At 40.0% G+C, this 14,032-nt stretch overlaps 1 protein-coding gene across 1 annotated transcript; it reads left to right on the top strand.

The window, feature by feature from the left end:
- The first annotated feature begins 10,915 nt into the window (after positions 1-10,915).
- On the top strand, positions 10,916-13,226 carry MBD3L1 (methyl-CpG binding domain protein 3 like 1). The gene is made up of 2 exons (XM_004771735.3): positions 10,916-11,040; positions 12,311-13,226. Exon 2 carries the CDS (start codon positions 12,326-12,328, stop codon positions 12,959-12,961), a length of 636 nt encoding a protein of 211 aa, XP_004771792.1. The 5' UTR covers positions 10,916-11,040; positions 12,311-12,325; the 3' UTR covers positions 12,962-13,226.
- The last annotated feature ends 806 nt before the right edge of the window (positions 13,227-14,032 follow it).

Here is a 14,032-nt window from a genome sequence, read left to right as displayed (position 1 = left end):
ATGATAAGCATGTTATGTATATCACTACAGAGTATTTTCACAGGAAATCTATAAGGAAGATGCTATTATCTACCTACATTTTACAGATGAGGGAACTGATAGCAGCATATTGCTAAAAGTTTCATATTTCATTGAAATCTAATAGATATTGTCTCATTTTAAAATTGCTTATTGGGGCACCTGGGTGGCTCAGTGGGTTAAGCCGCTGCCTTCGGCTCAGGTCATGATCTCAGGGTCCTGGGATCAAGTCCCGCATCGGGCTCTCTGCTCAGCATCGGGCTCTCTCTCTGCCTGCCTCTCTGTCTACTGTGATCTCTGTCAAATAAATAAATAAAATCTTAAAAAAAAATAAAATTGCTTATTGAATTCTTTTTTCATTAATAAAACAATATGTGCTATTCTAACAAGCAAAGGGTATGTAAAAATGATTTAGTAAAACTACAGTTTTCTTTGGATATAGTTAAGTATAGCAATCACTTTATTATTTTTCTGCTCTCTGCCTCACATCTAGGAAGCTACTTCCTATCCTAAAGATTTACTAGAAAACTACTAAATAAGAATTAGGAAACCCTTATATCATATGCAAACTTCCTGAACCCCACAAAGAGCCATTATGGAAAAATATTTGGTGAAAAAATCGTAAATTATTAACGAACTGATATCAACACAAATCACAATGAGGCAAGATTTATTTGAAGAGTAGCAAATATTTAAACTTTAGAAATTTAGAAAGGTACTTTGTTACATTAGATGATGTATATAAGAATATTTTTTTCAATCTCACTGAGTGCCAGGAAAACATTTGAGAAAATGCACTGCAGCAGTATTTACAATATCCAAGAGATGGAAATGACCTAAATGTACATTGCTGGATGAAAGAATAAAGAAAATGTGATGTGTTCATACAATGGAATATTATTTGTCTTAAAAGAGAAGGAAATCCCGTCATATGCTACAACATGTGTGAACTTGAGAGCACCATGCTAAATGAAATGAACCAGTTACAAAATGACAAATACTACATGATTCCACTTATATGAGAACCCTAAAGTAGTCAAACTCATAGGAACGAAGATAAATGGTGGAGGCCAAGGCTGGGGGTGGGGATTGATGGGGAATTGTTTGGTGTGTGTAGAAGCTTCGGTCATGTGGGCTGATTTGGGGTGATTCTAAGGCTCTGTTGCAGGACAACATGCATGTGATTAATAATATTGTAATATACACTTGGCAATTGTTGTCAGGATGAGTTTTATGTGATGGGTCTTTTTTCCATGATAGAAATATTTTGAGAAACGCAATATCCATTTCTAATACAGAACTCACAGAATGGAAAGGCCTTTCTTAATTTGGAAAACACTAAAAGGGCATTAAGACCTGTAGGAATTTCCTGGGGCTGCCAAAGCAGTCTTCATACTGGGTGGCTTGAACAACAGAAATTTATTTTCTCAGTTGGGAGGCTTGAATTCTGAGGTCAGTGTGTCACCAGAGTTGTTCCCTTTTCAGGATCATGAGGGAAGACTCTATTTCAGTCCTCTCTCCTCAGCTTGTAGATAGCTGTCTTCTCCCTCTGTCTTCACATGGCCTTCCTGCTGTCCACAACTTTGTCCAAATTTCCACTTCTAGTAAAGATACCAGTCACTTGGGTTGGGTCTGTTCTGTTGACCCCATTTTAACTTAATTAACTCTATAAAGACTTTATCTTCAAATGCATTCTGAGATAAGAGTTAGGGCTTCAACTTAGTAATTGTGGGGGGAGGGGATGGTGAACACTTCAGCCCAAAGCCATCACTAATGGTTATGGAGTGGAACAACTCCCAATCTGTATGAGACCAGGACAAGGATATCCGCAGCATCATTAATGTTCCTAATGACAAAATAATCTTCCCAGGAAAACCTGGAGGTTCTACTCACAATTTGGTTTCTATTTTATTTATTTTTTTAGAGAGAGTTCACAAGCCAGGGAGGGGCAGAGAGAGGGGGAGAGAATCTCAAGCAGACTCCCTGCTGAGCACTGAGCACTACATAGGGCTCAATGTCACGACCCTGAGATCATGACCTAAGCCAAAATCAAGAGTCAGACACTTAATGGACTAAACTACCCAGGCATCCCATCACAATTTGATTTATAATCAATAAGCTTATCATGGTGACTGCATAAATAGCTTTTTATACTTGAGGATAACACATTGTGTTCTAATAGATAAAAACAACTCCTTTATTAGATCAACAAAAACATGAAAACTATGAAGCAAAAACTTAGGAACAAAAAAGAAATACTCAAGAAGTAAAGAAAAAAAATGTGGCTCCAGTTTTGGGACAAGATGATATAGACTCACTTTCCCCTGTTTCTCCCTGCTAAACATAACCTAAAGTCTTGGAAAAAAATCAGCAAATAACTGTATGAAGACCAAAAAATGGAAAGAGGAAGGTGGACTGGCTAAGGACCTCAGCACTTGAGGAATGACACAGTGACAAGTTCCTTACATTTTTTAAGAGTTTTCCATTTACCCAATTCTGATCACCAGAGATGCCTGCACGTTGGAATCACCAACAGACCCAGGCAAAATAAAAGCCCTTAGACAAGCACGTTCTCTTTGACTACAGGGTCAGGTCATGGAAAACTCAGCAGGGCAAGAACATGTTTTTTTACCATACCCACCCTACCCCACCCAGAGTCTGTGCTGTCAGTGGGAACTGAGTGGGGAGTAATAGACACCTATCTCCTACCATCAATATCAGGCAGCCTAGGCAGGCACTTTCTTAACCTGGTGACTTAGTCTCTACTGACTCCCTGATTCAGCAGCAACAAATGCCCCAGGAAGACACTTTTCTGTGCCACCAGCAGCATCAACTAAGAGCAAGTCAGACACTTGGGACTCTTGCCACCCATTGGGCAACAGCAGGCATCCCAGGTGGGTGCTTTCCTATTCCACTGGCAACATCAGTGGGCACAGAGTTGGGAGTCTTTTTTATTGTCTCCCACTGGTGCAGTAGAAGATAGCTTGCTGGATCAGTGTCAGGGGAAAATGCATAGGAAGTCTGGTCACTCACTACCCATCCCCCCTAAGTGGCATCAGCAGGCAACTCAAGGTTTCACTCTCTTTCCCAGCTAGCATATTGTCAGTGGAGATGGAGTCTGAACTTCCATTCCCTTCCAGGGGTGGCACAGGGCATCCGTTATTCACTGAATTAAAGACAGAGAGAGGATATTGGAGAGGAAGGAACTGGAGAAAGAACATGCCAACAGTCTATTTCAGATCAAAGAAAATTACTAGGGACAATGGAATTACTTGATGATTAAAGAATCAGTCCACCAAGAAGACAGTGACTACAACAGAGAATCAAAATATATGAATCAAAAACTGATATATCAACAGTTTTACACCATAAAAAGACACCACACTGTACAACCTGAATATATACAAATTTTGCTTGTCAATCATATCTTAATAAAGCTGGAAAGAAGAGAAAATGTATGGTTTTATTGATGATAGATGATGGCTATATGCTAAAACAAACAAGTATAGCAAAACATTATAATGGTAAAATCTATGTGGTAAGTATACAGGCATTCACTGTAAAGTTCTTTCAATTGCTGTATTCTTGAAAATGTTCATAATAAAATAAAAATCTAAAATAAAGTATTAATATAACTGGAAGGAAAAAATAGAAGGATCCAAAATTACAACTGGGGACTTCAAAAGCCCCCTCAGAAATTTATGGCACTACTAGACTAAAAGTCAACAAACATATAGAAGAATGAACAATGTCATTAAATATCCATATCAAATTAACATTTGCAGAGCACTCAGTTGAGATTTTATAAGACACTACATCCAACAACAGTCAATAGACATCCTTATCAAGTTCCCATGGAACATTCACCAAGATAGAACACATACTGGTCATAAAACAAATGTCAACAAATTGAAATAAGCTGAAATCATACAGAGTATATTCTCTGACCATAATAGAACCACCCATATTTTTTTTGAGTGATTAATTTTTTTAAATTTATTTTCAGCATAACAGTATTCATTATTTTTGCACCACACTCTGTGCTCCATGCAATCCGTGCCCTCTATAATACCCACCACCTGGTACCCCAACCTCCCACCCCACCCCCCGCCACTTCAACCCCTCAGATTGTTTTTCAGAGTCCATAGTCTCTCATGGTTCACCTCCCCTTCCAATTTCCCCCAACTCCCTTCTCCTCTCTAACTCCCCTTGTCCTCCATGTTATTTGTTATGCTCCACAAATAAGTGAAACCATATGATAATTGATTCTCTCTGCTTGACTTGTTTCACTCAGCATAATCTCTTCCAGTCCCGTCCATGTTGCTACAAAAGTTGGGTATTCATCCTTTCTGATGGAGGCATAGTACTCCATAGTGTATATGGACCACATCTTCCTTACCCATTCGTCTGCTGAAGGGCATCTTGGTTCTTTCCACAGTTTGGCGACCGTGGCCATTGCTGCTATAAACATTGGGGGTACAGATGGCCCTTCTTTTCACTCCATCTGTATCTTTGGGGTAAATACCCAGTAGTGCAATTGCAGGGCCATAGGGAATCTCTATTTTTAATTTCTTGAGGAATCTCCACACTCTTTTCCAAAGAGGCTGCACCAACTTGCATTCCCACCAACAGTGTAAGAGGGTTCCCCTTTCTCCACATCCCCTGTAACACATGTTGTTTCCTGTCTTGCTAATTTTGGCCGTTCTAACTGGTGTAAGGTGTCCTAGCAACAACAATCAGACAACAAAGAGAAATAAAAGATATCCAAATTGGCAATGAAGAAGTCAAACTCTCTCTCTTTGCAGATGACATGATTCTTTATATGGAAAACCCAAAAGATTCCATCCCCAAACTACTAAAACTCATACAGCAATTCAGTAAAGTGGCAGGATACAAAGTCAATGTACAGAAATCAGTGGCTTTCTTATACACTAACAATGAAAATACAGAAAGGGAAATTAGAGAATCGATTCCATTTACTATAGCGCCAAGAACCATTAGATACCTGGGAATAAACCTAACCAAAGAGATAAAGGATCTGTACTCAAGGAACTACAGAACACTCATGAAAGAAATTGAAGAAGACACAAAAAAGATGGACGACCATTCCATGCTCTTGGATTGAAAGAATAAACATTGTTAAAATGTCTATACTGCCTAGAGCAATCTACTTTTAATGCCATTCTGATCAAAATTCCACTGGTATTCTTCAAAGAGTTGGAGCAAATAATCCAAAAATTTGTATGGAATCAGAGGAGATCCCGAATCGCTAAGGAAATGTTGAAAAACAAAAATAAAACTGGGGGCATCACATTACCTGATTTCAAGCTTTACTACAAAGCTGTGATCACCAAGACAGCATGGTACTGGCATAGAACCATCCTTAAATCAGCAACATAAAGGTAACAAGAGAGTCTCCAAAGTAACTGGAAATTAATCAGCTCATTTATAAATAATTTTTAGTTCAATAAGCACTCTCAAATGAAATTCTAAAAAAAGATGAAATTACATCAACATGGATGGAATAAGTCAATTAGAGAAACACAATTACATGGTTTCACTCATACGTGGAACATAAGGAATAGTGCAGAGGACAATAGGGTAAGGGAGGGAAAACAGAATGGGAAGAATCATTGAGGGAGACAAAACATATGAAACTCTTGATTCTGGGAAACAAACTGAGGGTTACAGAAAGGGAGGTGGGTGGGGGGCTGGGGAAAACTGGGTGATGGAAATTAAAAAGGACATGTGATATAATGAGCACGGTGTGTTATATTTAACTAATGATCATTGAATATTATGTCAAAAACTAATGATGTACTATACCTTGGCTAATCAAATTTAAGTTAAAAAAAGATGAAAATAATACAACATATCAAAATTTGTGACATGCAGATAATGCAGTGCCTAGAGAGAAATTTATAAATGCTAAATGCTTTATTTTACATTAGATGTAATTACATGATTATTTTACATTAGAAAAAGGGAAATGTCTGAAATTGTTAATCTAACCTCCTACCTCAAGAAGTTTTAAAAAGAGGAAAATACACTCAAAGCAATCAGAAGTAAGGTAATAATGACAAAAATAACATCAATAAATTCTAAAACAAATGCAATAGATAATATGAAAAATGATAAAACTTTAAAAAGGAAATAAAATTCATGATTAGATAAAATAAGCTGTATTTATCAGTGGTTTATAATAAAGAATTTATTTTCACCCCAAATATTTGATTTGATGTAATAAAGTTAGAATAGAACCATAAGTTTTTAAAAGATTTTATTTATTTATTTGACAGACAGAGATCACAAGTAGGAAGAGAGGCAGGCAGAGAGAGAAGGGGAAGCAGGCTTCCAGCTGAACAGAGAGCCCGACGTGGGGCTTGATCCCAGGACCCCAAGATTATGACCGGAGCCAAAGGCAGAAGCTTTAACCCAATGAGCCACCCAGGCGCCCCAAATCATAATTTAAGATGAAGATGTTGATTCTCAAATTCACAAGGAAGTGAAGTTTTTCTTAAAGATTTATTTATTCATTTTAGAGACAGAGAGAGAGAAGGTGCATGCACATGGGATGGAGAAGGGCAGAGGGAAAGAAGCTTCAAGAAGACTCCCCACTGAACTCAGAGTCCCACACAGGGTTTGGGGTAGAGCTCTATCCCAGGACCCCAAGATCATGACCTGAACCAAAATCAAGAGTTGGATGCTTAACAGACTGAGCCACACAGGTGCCAGGTGCCCTTGGAGTGAAATTTTTCAAAGGGAATTAAGAACTCTCTCTCTCTCTCTCTCTCTCTCTTTTTTTTTTTTTTTTTGCAGGAAGAAATGAACAAGGGAAGATATGGAAAAAGTAATATACCACGACATTGTCTAAAGTTTGTTAAGGGAGGAAAAATACAAACAAACTGAAGAGGGATATGGAGGTTCCAGAAGCAACCCCTTGTATATATGAAAGTTTAGTATTTGATAAATTTAGCATTTCAAGTAAGTTGGAAAGTGATTATTTAAAATTGAGGAGAATATATTACATCTTTAAAAAATTGACTAATGTCTGCATTCAGAAAAAGTTTTATTTTATTTATTTTTATTTTTAAAAAGATTTTATTTATTTATTTGTTAGAGAGAGAGACAGTGAGAGAAGGAATACAAGCAGGGGGAGTGGGAGAGGGAGAAGCAGGCTTCCGGCTGGGTGGGGAGCCTGATGGGGGGCTGGATCCCAGGATCCTGGGATCATGACCTGAGCCGAAGGCAGATGTTTAATGACTGAGCCACCCAGGCGCCCCCAGAAAAAGTTTTAAAACTAAAATTTAAATTTAACAAGTTTACTAAAATAGTTCAAATACAACATGGAAAAATCATGTATAAGTTAGATTTTTTTCACCCAAATGTGAACCTTTATACTGTCAGTTGATCAAACAAAACATGGAAGGTACGTAAAGGGTGGTCTGAAAAGTTCTTAGTTAGGAAATGAGTTTTCCAGGGTAGAGGAGTGGCTGAAGCAATAGGGGACATACTTACTGTGTTTTCAGTGGTGGAAGACATAGCTAGCTATAGCAGCAAATCCTCAAGGATAGCATTAATAGGAGATGGAACACCAACCGTGAGTCTTGATCTTTGAGGGTAGGTGTAGACAGGGACTCTTATAAAGGGAGGGGAAAATCTGTTGAGACAAATAGTTTTGATTGTTTCCTAATATCTGAATGAAAAAACATATAATGTTTTATATCTGAGTGGTTTATTGTTTGAAAGCCTAAAAATGTGTTGGAGACTTAAGAGAGAAAACCTGAATGCCTATTTCCCCTGGGGCCCATTTTAATCCATAAAGCTCTTAAAGAGTAACTGGGGAGGAGGCTTCAGGGGCCTTCTTGGACATCACCATCAGAGGGAATGAGGACCCCCAGTTCTGCTCTCAAGATCCAGCACAGGGGAGCATCTGCATAGACCTCCAGCCAGGGAGGGAACAAGATGACACCTTGAGGGGTGGGATGCGGGTAGAGGTGCTTGGTACCAGGAACTCACCTTTCCATCCTGCCAGCCATGACCTGGGGTATAGATGTGACAGAATGCCAGGTCTCCTACACCTAACAACCTGTTCCTGCCCAGGCAGGCACCCTCCTCGTTTCCTGCCTTCCCCCCTCCTTCTCCCCCACCCCACACAGGAAGGGGTAAGGGGTGTGGGACTGCCCTGGTGGGATCAGTTGTGGCTTGGCCTGGACTGACCTGTCCTGGGATGGCCTGTGTTACCTTAGGGTACCCTGTGGTGAATGGCCAGAGGTGTTAGAAATAAGGGTTGAGCCAATGTTGACAGTGACTGATAAGGCTCTCACTCTTGGGTCTTCTGAGGCCAGAGCCTCGGAAAATAGGGATACAACAGGATCGCATGTTGCTCTGTTGAGCATCTCTGGTCAAGTGAGTTGGATGAGGGGCTGTCTCTATAATGTGGGTGCCCGATGATCAGAATTCTGTTGGATTCTGTCACCAATGAAGTTAGGTCACTTTTTCAAAGCTCCATTTCCTGAACCCCTTCTGTCATTGACACCACCCAAATTCTCCACTAGACTGTTGACTGTTCCCCCTCCTTGGCCACGTCATCTCCATAACTACACAAATGCCCACCCCACCACTGGCTGGGAATGTAACTAGGGTCCCAGCTTGGAGGAGTCAGAGCTGAGTTCAGTCATCTTTTTTCTCTCTCAGTTCCCTCTTCTGGAAAAGCCTTTGTGCCACTGAGGTCTCTCCAGTCTCCCAACTTGCACAATGGGGGATGAACTTGTATGAACATACTTTGAACTAGTATGAACTAGTAACTACTTCCCTCTGACATCACCAGGTGTACATGAGATTATATCTGCAACACCGGTGGGTTGGTGACACATGTATCTGATGAAGAAACTCAGAGGTGAGAATTACAAGAAGGGGATATAGTACAGGATACCACTCAAAACAGGCTTGGGGTCCAGCTCTATCATTTACTGGGTGTTAGACTTTGGACAAATTTCTTACCTTGTCTGTGCCTCAGTTTCTCTGTCTGTCAAAGTGTACCTACTTTGTAAGGTCATGGAGAGTTATTAAAGGGGATAGTGTTTGAAAATGCTTGGAACACCTAACGTATCTCAAGTGTTGTATCTGTATATTATTAACAAAATTTACAAATTCTTCTGGCAGAAGAAGCTCCAGAGGGCAAGAACTAGTGCCTTGATGTAAATAGAAATTACTCCACAACAGAGGGTAGATATGTGAATGAATAGTGTTTATGAATGCATTACCTGTGTCACACATTCTCTTACTGATATTCCCAAGCAAAATCATGCCCAGACATACCTGCTCTGTCTGGCATCCTTTTGTTTGATTCTATCCAGGTATCACTGGGGTTTCTTGGACCCTGTTAACCTTGCACACTACAGATTTTCTTCTCTGTGTTGGCAAATCCTAGTCCATGTCCAATCTCTGTAGCTCTCAGGGCCTGCACGCTGATCCTTCTCTTCACCTGGGAGAGAAGGGTCACCCCCAGAGTTTGGCACATGGAGCATGAAGCTTGGAGAAAGTGTTTCCTTGCCCTGTAGCAGATAGGAGAATGCCGTGGCAGGGTGGGTTGTTGGGAAAAAATCCTCCAGCTGTTGTCAGAGGGGTGGAACCAGGGGATTTGCCAGCAATAGCTGGTCTGGTTGATGGGCCTTGGTGGTTAAATAGTTGGGAGGGCTGGCATGTTTCAGAAGGCCTAAGGTAATAGGATCAATATCATGGACTTGCAATCAGAATCGGCCCAATGAGGCCATGTTAATCCAATCTCCTCTGTTCCCTGACTGACTCACAAATCCGGTAGTGATTTGATAATAATGTATTCTATCCTCTTATTTTCATTTATTGGGCAGAGTGATTATTAGTTACATTTCCTGTGTATTTTTAAAATGACTTTCCCTGAAGAAGTATTCCAAACAAATTGAATTTATAATAGAACCCAATGATGGGCAACTCACAAAAGAATCTTGATGCATAATCTCTGGTTTGGCTTTTTCTAACTGGTAAATTTTATGGACTTCCGAATTCTCTCTTGAGATCAAGTCTAGTTTGGACTCTGTGGGAGTGGGACCTCATGGCATTTGAGAAGTAATGGTGGTACTCTGGGATGATGTGTACTTGAGTGTGTGTGTGTGCTGAATCTGCTGTGGTGGTGAAGTAGACTCTTCTCCTTGGGAGAATTTCCCCAGACATTTTGCTCTGGGCTTTATTTTTATACACGAATCAGTGCTGTCAATAGACCACTAAGCACTCTACAACATGGATTCTTTTTAAAATTTAGTAGCCACCGGGGCGCCTGGGTGGCTCAGTGGGTTAAAATTTAGTAGCCACCTTTAAAAAGGTTTAAAAAAGGTGTGAAATGAATTTTAATAGCATATTTTAAAAAATTATAACCACGATATTTTTACCTGTGCTTGCAATCAATGTAAAAATTAATAGAGGGGTGCCTGGGTGGCTCAGTGGGTTAAAGCCTCTGCCTTCGGCTCAGGTCATGGTCCCAGGGTCCTGGGATGGAGCCCTGCATCCGGCTCTCTGCTCAGCAGGGAACTTGCTTTCTCTCTCTCTCTCTCTGCCTACCTGTGATCTCTATCTGTTAAATAAATAAATAAATAAATCTTTAAAAAAATTAATAGAGATAGTTTATGTTTTTCATGTGTGCTGAATATCGGAAATTCAGCATTTTCCATTTATAACACAGTCTCATTTTTAAGCTGAATCTTGTCGGATGTATCTGCTTTGTATTTAGATTGTATAGAAGTTTTCAACTTAAAGATCTTGTCATGTGAATACTTAAAAGTTCCTCCTGGGTCTAGTAACAAAGGAGTCATTGTGACCTTAACAGGGAAGAACCCACAGAATGGTGAGGGCAGATGGAAGAGTCGGGTGGTCTGAGGAGGTGCTTGAAGATGAGGCCCCAGAAGCACAGGATGGAGATGATCTTTTCTCCATGACTCACAATGAAAGGGAAGGAGTAGAAAGAGCCATTTCTCTGTGAAATATCAGGCAAGTTAAGGGAACTTGGATATGTATAAGGTAAAAAGAAAAGTAGGGAATGTTTGAAACAAGTTTTGTGAAAAGCCAAGGAGTAAATATGCTGACAAATAAAAAATAGAGTAAAATTCCAGGCATTATGGATGCTTTGCAGTGGAAGCAGTTGATTCTGGATTTATAGTGATTACCAAAGTATGTGTGCTCTCCTCAGCAGTTATCCTAAGACTAGCAATAGCTATGGCATGGTGGACAACCAGGGTCTTCCAGATTTGAAATTTTACAAGGCAGATACGATACGTGTTAAGGAATTCTTGATTATCCCAAGGGAATTATTGAGATCATAGACCATGGAATCCAGGATTGATAGGAATAGGAAAGAAAGGTGAGGATATGGTGATCTGGCATCACTTCCAATCTTGAGGGACAGGTAACATTGTGTAAGGTAATTATTGTAGAAGTATACAACATTGCATATTGTATTTTTTGAGTGAAAACTGAAAATCAGGAATTTGTAGTAGGTGAATATGTTTTCTGAATTATTTATTTTTGACCATGACATTGTTGGTTGATGTGAATGTCTGGGATATGGGAGTGACTTGCTAAGAGTGGAGCAGATGATAATTATACTATTGGTTTAAGCTCTGAACAAGTGGTCAACAGGTAGACCAAATGAATAGTCACCTAACACAGATGGGTTGTGGGGCTGGAGATTTAGAAAAAACACTGGGCACTGTGGATCTAGGGGTGGGGGCGAAGAACAGGAATTGTATGGTTGAGAGTGACAAGGACAAGTGAGAATATATCATAAAAGAGAGGATCTTGTGGCTCTGTGGGTTAAAGCCTCTGCCTTCAGCTCATGTCATGATCTCAGGGTCCTGGGATCAAGCCCCGCATTAGGTTCTCTGCTCAGCAGGGAGCCTGTTTCTTCCATCCCTCTGCTTGCCTCTCTGCCTACTTGTGATCTCCATCTGTCAAATAAATAAATAAAATCTTTAACAACAACAACAACAACAACAACAACAACAACAACAAAAAGATGGTGAAGGGGAAATGATCTGGGGTAGGTCCTGAATTTTGACCTTGAATTTTCTGGTTTTCACCCAAATCTATTTGATGATATTTCTAGGACACAGGTCAGATCTATCCCCAGAAGTAGAGAAGGAAGGTAGAAGTACAAGATAACCAGTACGGTGTTCCTAAGAAGGCAGTCTTTTAAAACATTTTAAACCAATCTCAGGCCAATCTCAGGATTTTAAACCAATCTCATGATTTATTTTTATAGGGTAAAAGGAAAAGAATGATGGTCAAGACTCCACAGAGGAAGCAGCAGGATTGTGGAAACCAATCCAAACCAAAGTCTTGTTTAAGTGTCTCAATCCCTTTGAGGATGTCCAGTTACATATTCAAGAGGCCAGTAACCAGAATCACACCCTATCCTGGCAATGAGGTCAGATGCCATCACTGGGAGGAAACCCTGGACCAGCCCCAGCAGATGTGCTGGCAGAAGAGGTTGCAAGGTCTCCAGGCCTGTAGCAGTGCAGGGGAACTCTTAAGCACTTTGGATCTTGCCAAAGCCTTGCAAAAACTTGTGCCTAGGTGCTCAGGTGAATATCTGCCAGGTGTTCTTGTAGGTGGTCTGAACCCCAGCCCCATGCCCACCCCTGCTGGGTCTTCAGATTTGGTAAAGGTGATTCCAGGAGCTGGTCTGGGTATCCCACAGCTTCTGGGAAAACAATTTCTGGTGACTGAGGAAGATATCAGGAAACAGGAAAGGAAAGTGAAGACAGCAAGAGAAAGGTTGGCCATGGCACTGGCTGTAGACAGACTTGCTAGAGAGGCAGAGAAAATGAGGGGCCAAGAAGCACATCCCGAAAAACACCATGAGAAAAAAGAGAAGCTAGTGCAGGTGAAATGGAGCATGGGACTTTATTAAGGTCTCTTTGCAGTGTCCATGGTGCCTTCATGCTCCTGAGCCCTCAAAACTTGTACTGGTACTTACCAGTACAAAAATGTACTGGTACTTTTCTTATATTAAATTATTTTGTGTGACATAGACAATAGACACAGTGATCTTTTTGAGTTGCGCGATTGGGTTTCAGGTGAGGAGAGAAAGGAGGTCTTTCCTTCCCATGAGGTACTGTTATCTTCTCTTACTCTGTATGTTATTTGCATTTTAAAGTCAACAGAGAGTAATCAAAGTCATGGCATTATTTAGTGTTCTGCCTTCACAGTCAGGGTAAAAACATGCCTGGTTGAAATGGACTATTCTGTTTGTGTTAAGATTCCAACATAATTTTTTTTTTATGTTCTCAAAGAAGATGTATGTTTGTAGGTCTCTATTTTTCTGTTCTTTGTTGCATATTAATTCAGAATTCAGTACAAGGAAATACCAGACTTCTCACTTTTTAAATATCTCTATGTGTTGGAAATTGGATTCCCAAAAGTGGATGTGCCATTTTGGGGATCCTGATGTCAAAAAAGACTGTTTTCAGCATCATTAATCTATCACTGAACCACATTGCTCATTGGGATTTAACTGTCAATTTGCTTGAGCAAACTGTGGTACTATTTAATGCCTTTTCATCATTAACTTTTGTCTCATGGGTTCATCAGTTTCTGAGAATGAGTTTTTAAAAAATAATATTTGTAGTATTTCTATCTTACCTAAAAATGAGTTATTTTATTTTATTGTTTTTTACTATGTTATGTTAGTTACCATACAGTATGTCATTAGTTTTTGATGTAGTATTCCAAGATTCATTGTTTACGTATAACACCCAGTGCTCCATGCAATATGCGCTCTCCTTAATACCCATCACCTGGTCAACCCATCCCCCCACACCCCTACTCTCTAAAATCCTTGGTTTGTTTCTCAGAGTCCACAGTCTCTCATGATTCATTTCCCCCTCTGATTTTTATCCCCTTCATTTTCCCCTTCCTTCTCCTGTTGTTCTCCATGCTATTCCTTATATTCCAAAAGTAAGTGAAACCATATGATCATTGA

Source organism: Mustela putorius, unplaced genomic scaffold (genome assembly GCF_011764305.1).
Source record: "Mustela putorius furo isolate JIRA1106 unplaced genomic scaffold, ASM1176430v1.1 tig00000095_pilon_pilon_pilon, whole genome shotgun sequence".
Lineage (NCBI taxonomy): Eukaryota > Metazoa > Chordata > Mammalia > Carnivora > Mustelidae > Mustela > Mustela putorius.
Note: the sequence above shows the minus strand (reverse complement) of the source record. Positions and strands in the feature narration are given on the sequence as shown.

Coding starts and splice junctions, on each gene's coding strand:
- MBD3L1 (XM_004771735.3), top strand. CDS start 12,326: ATGATGGTCAAGACTCCACAGAGGAAGCAGCAGGATTGTGGAAACCAA.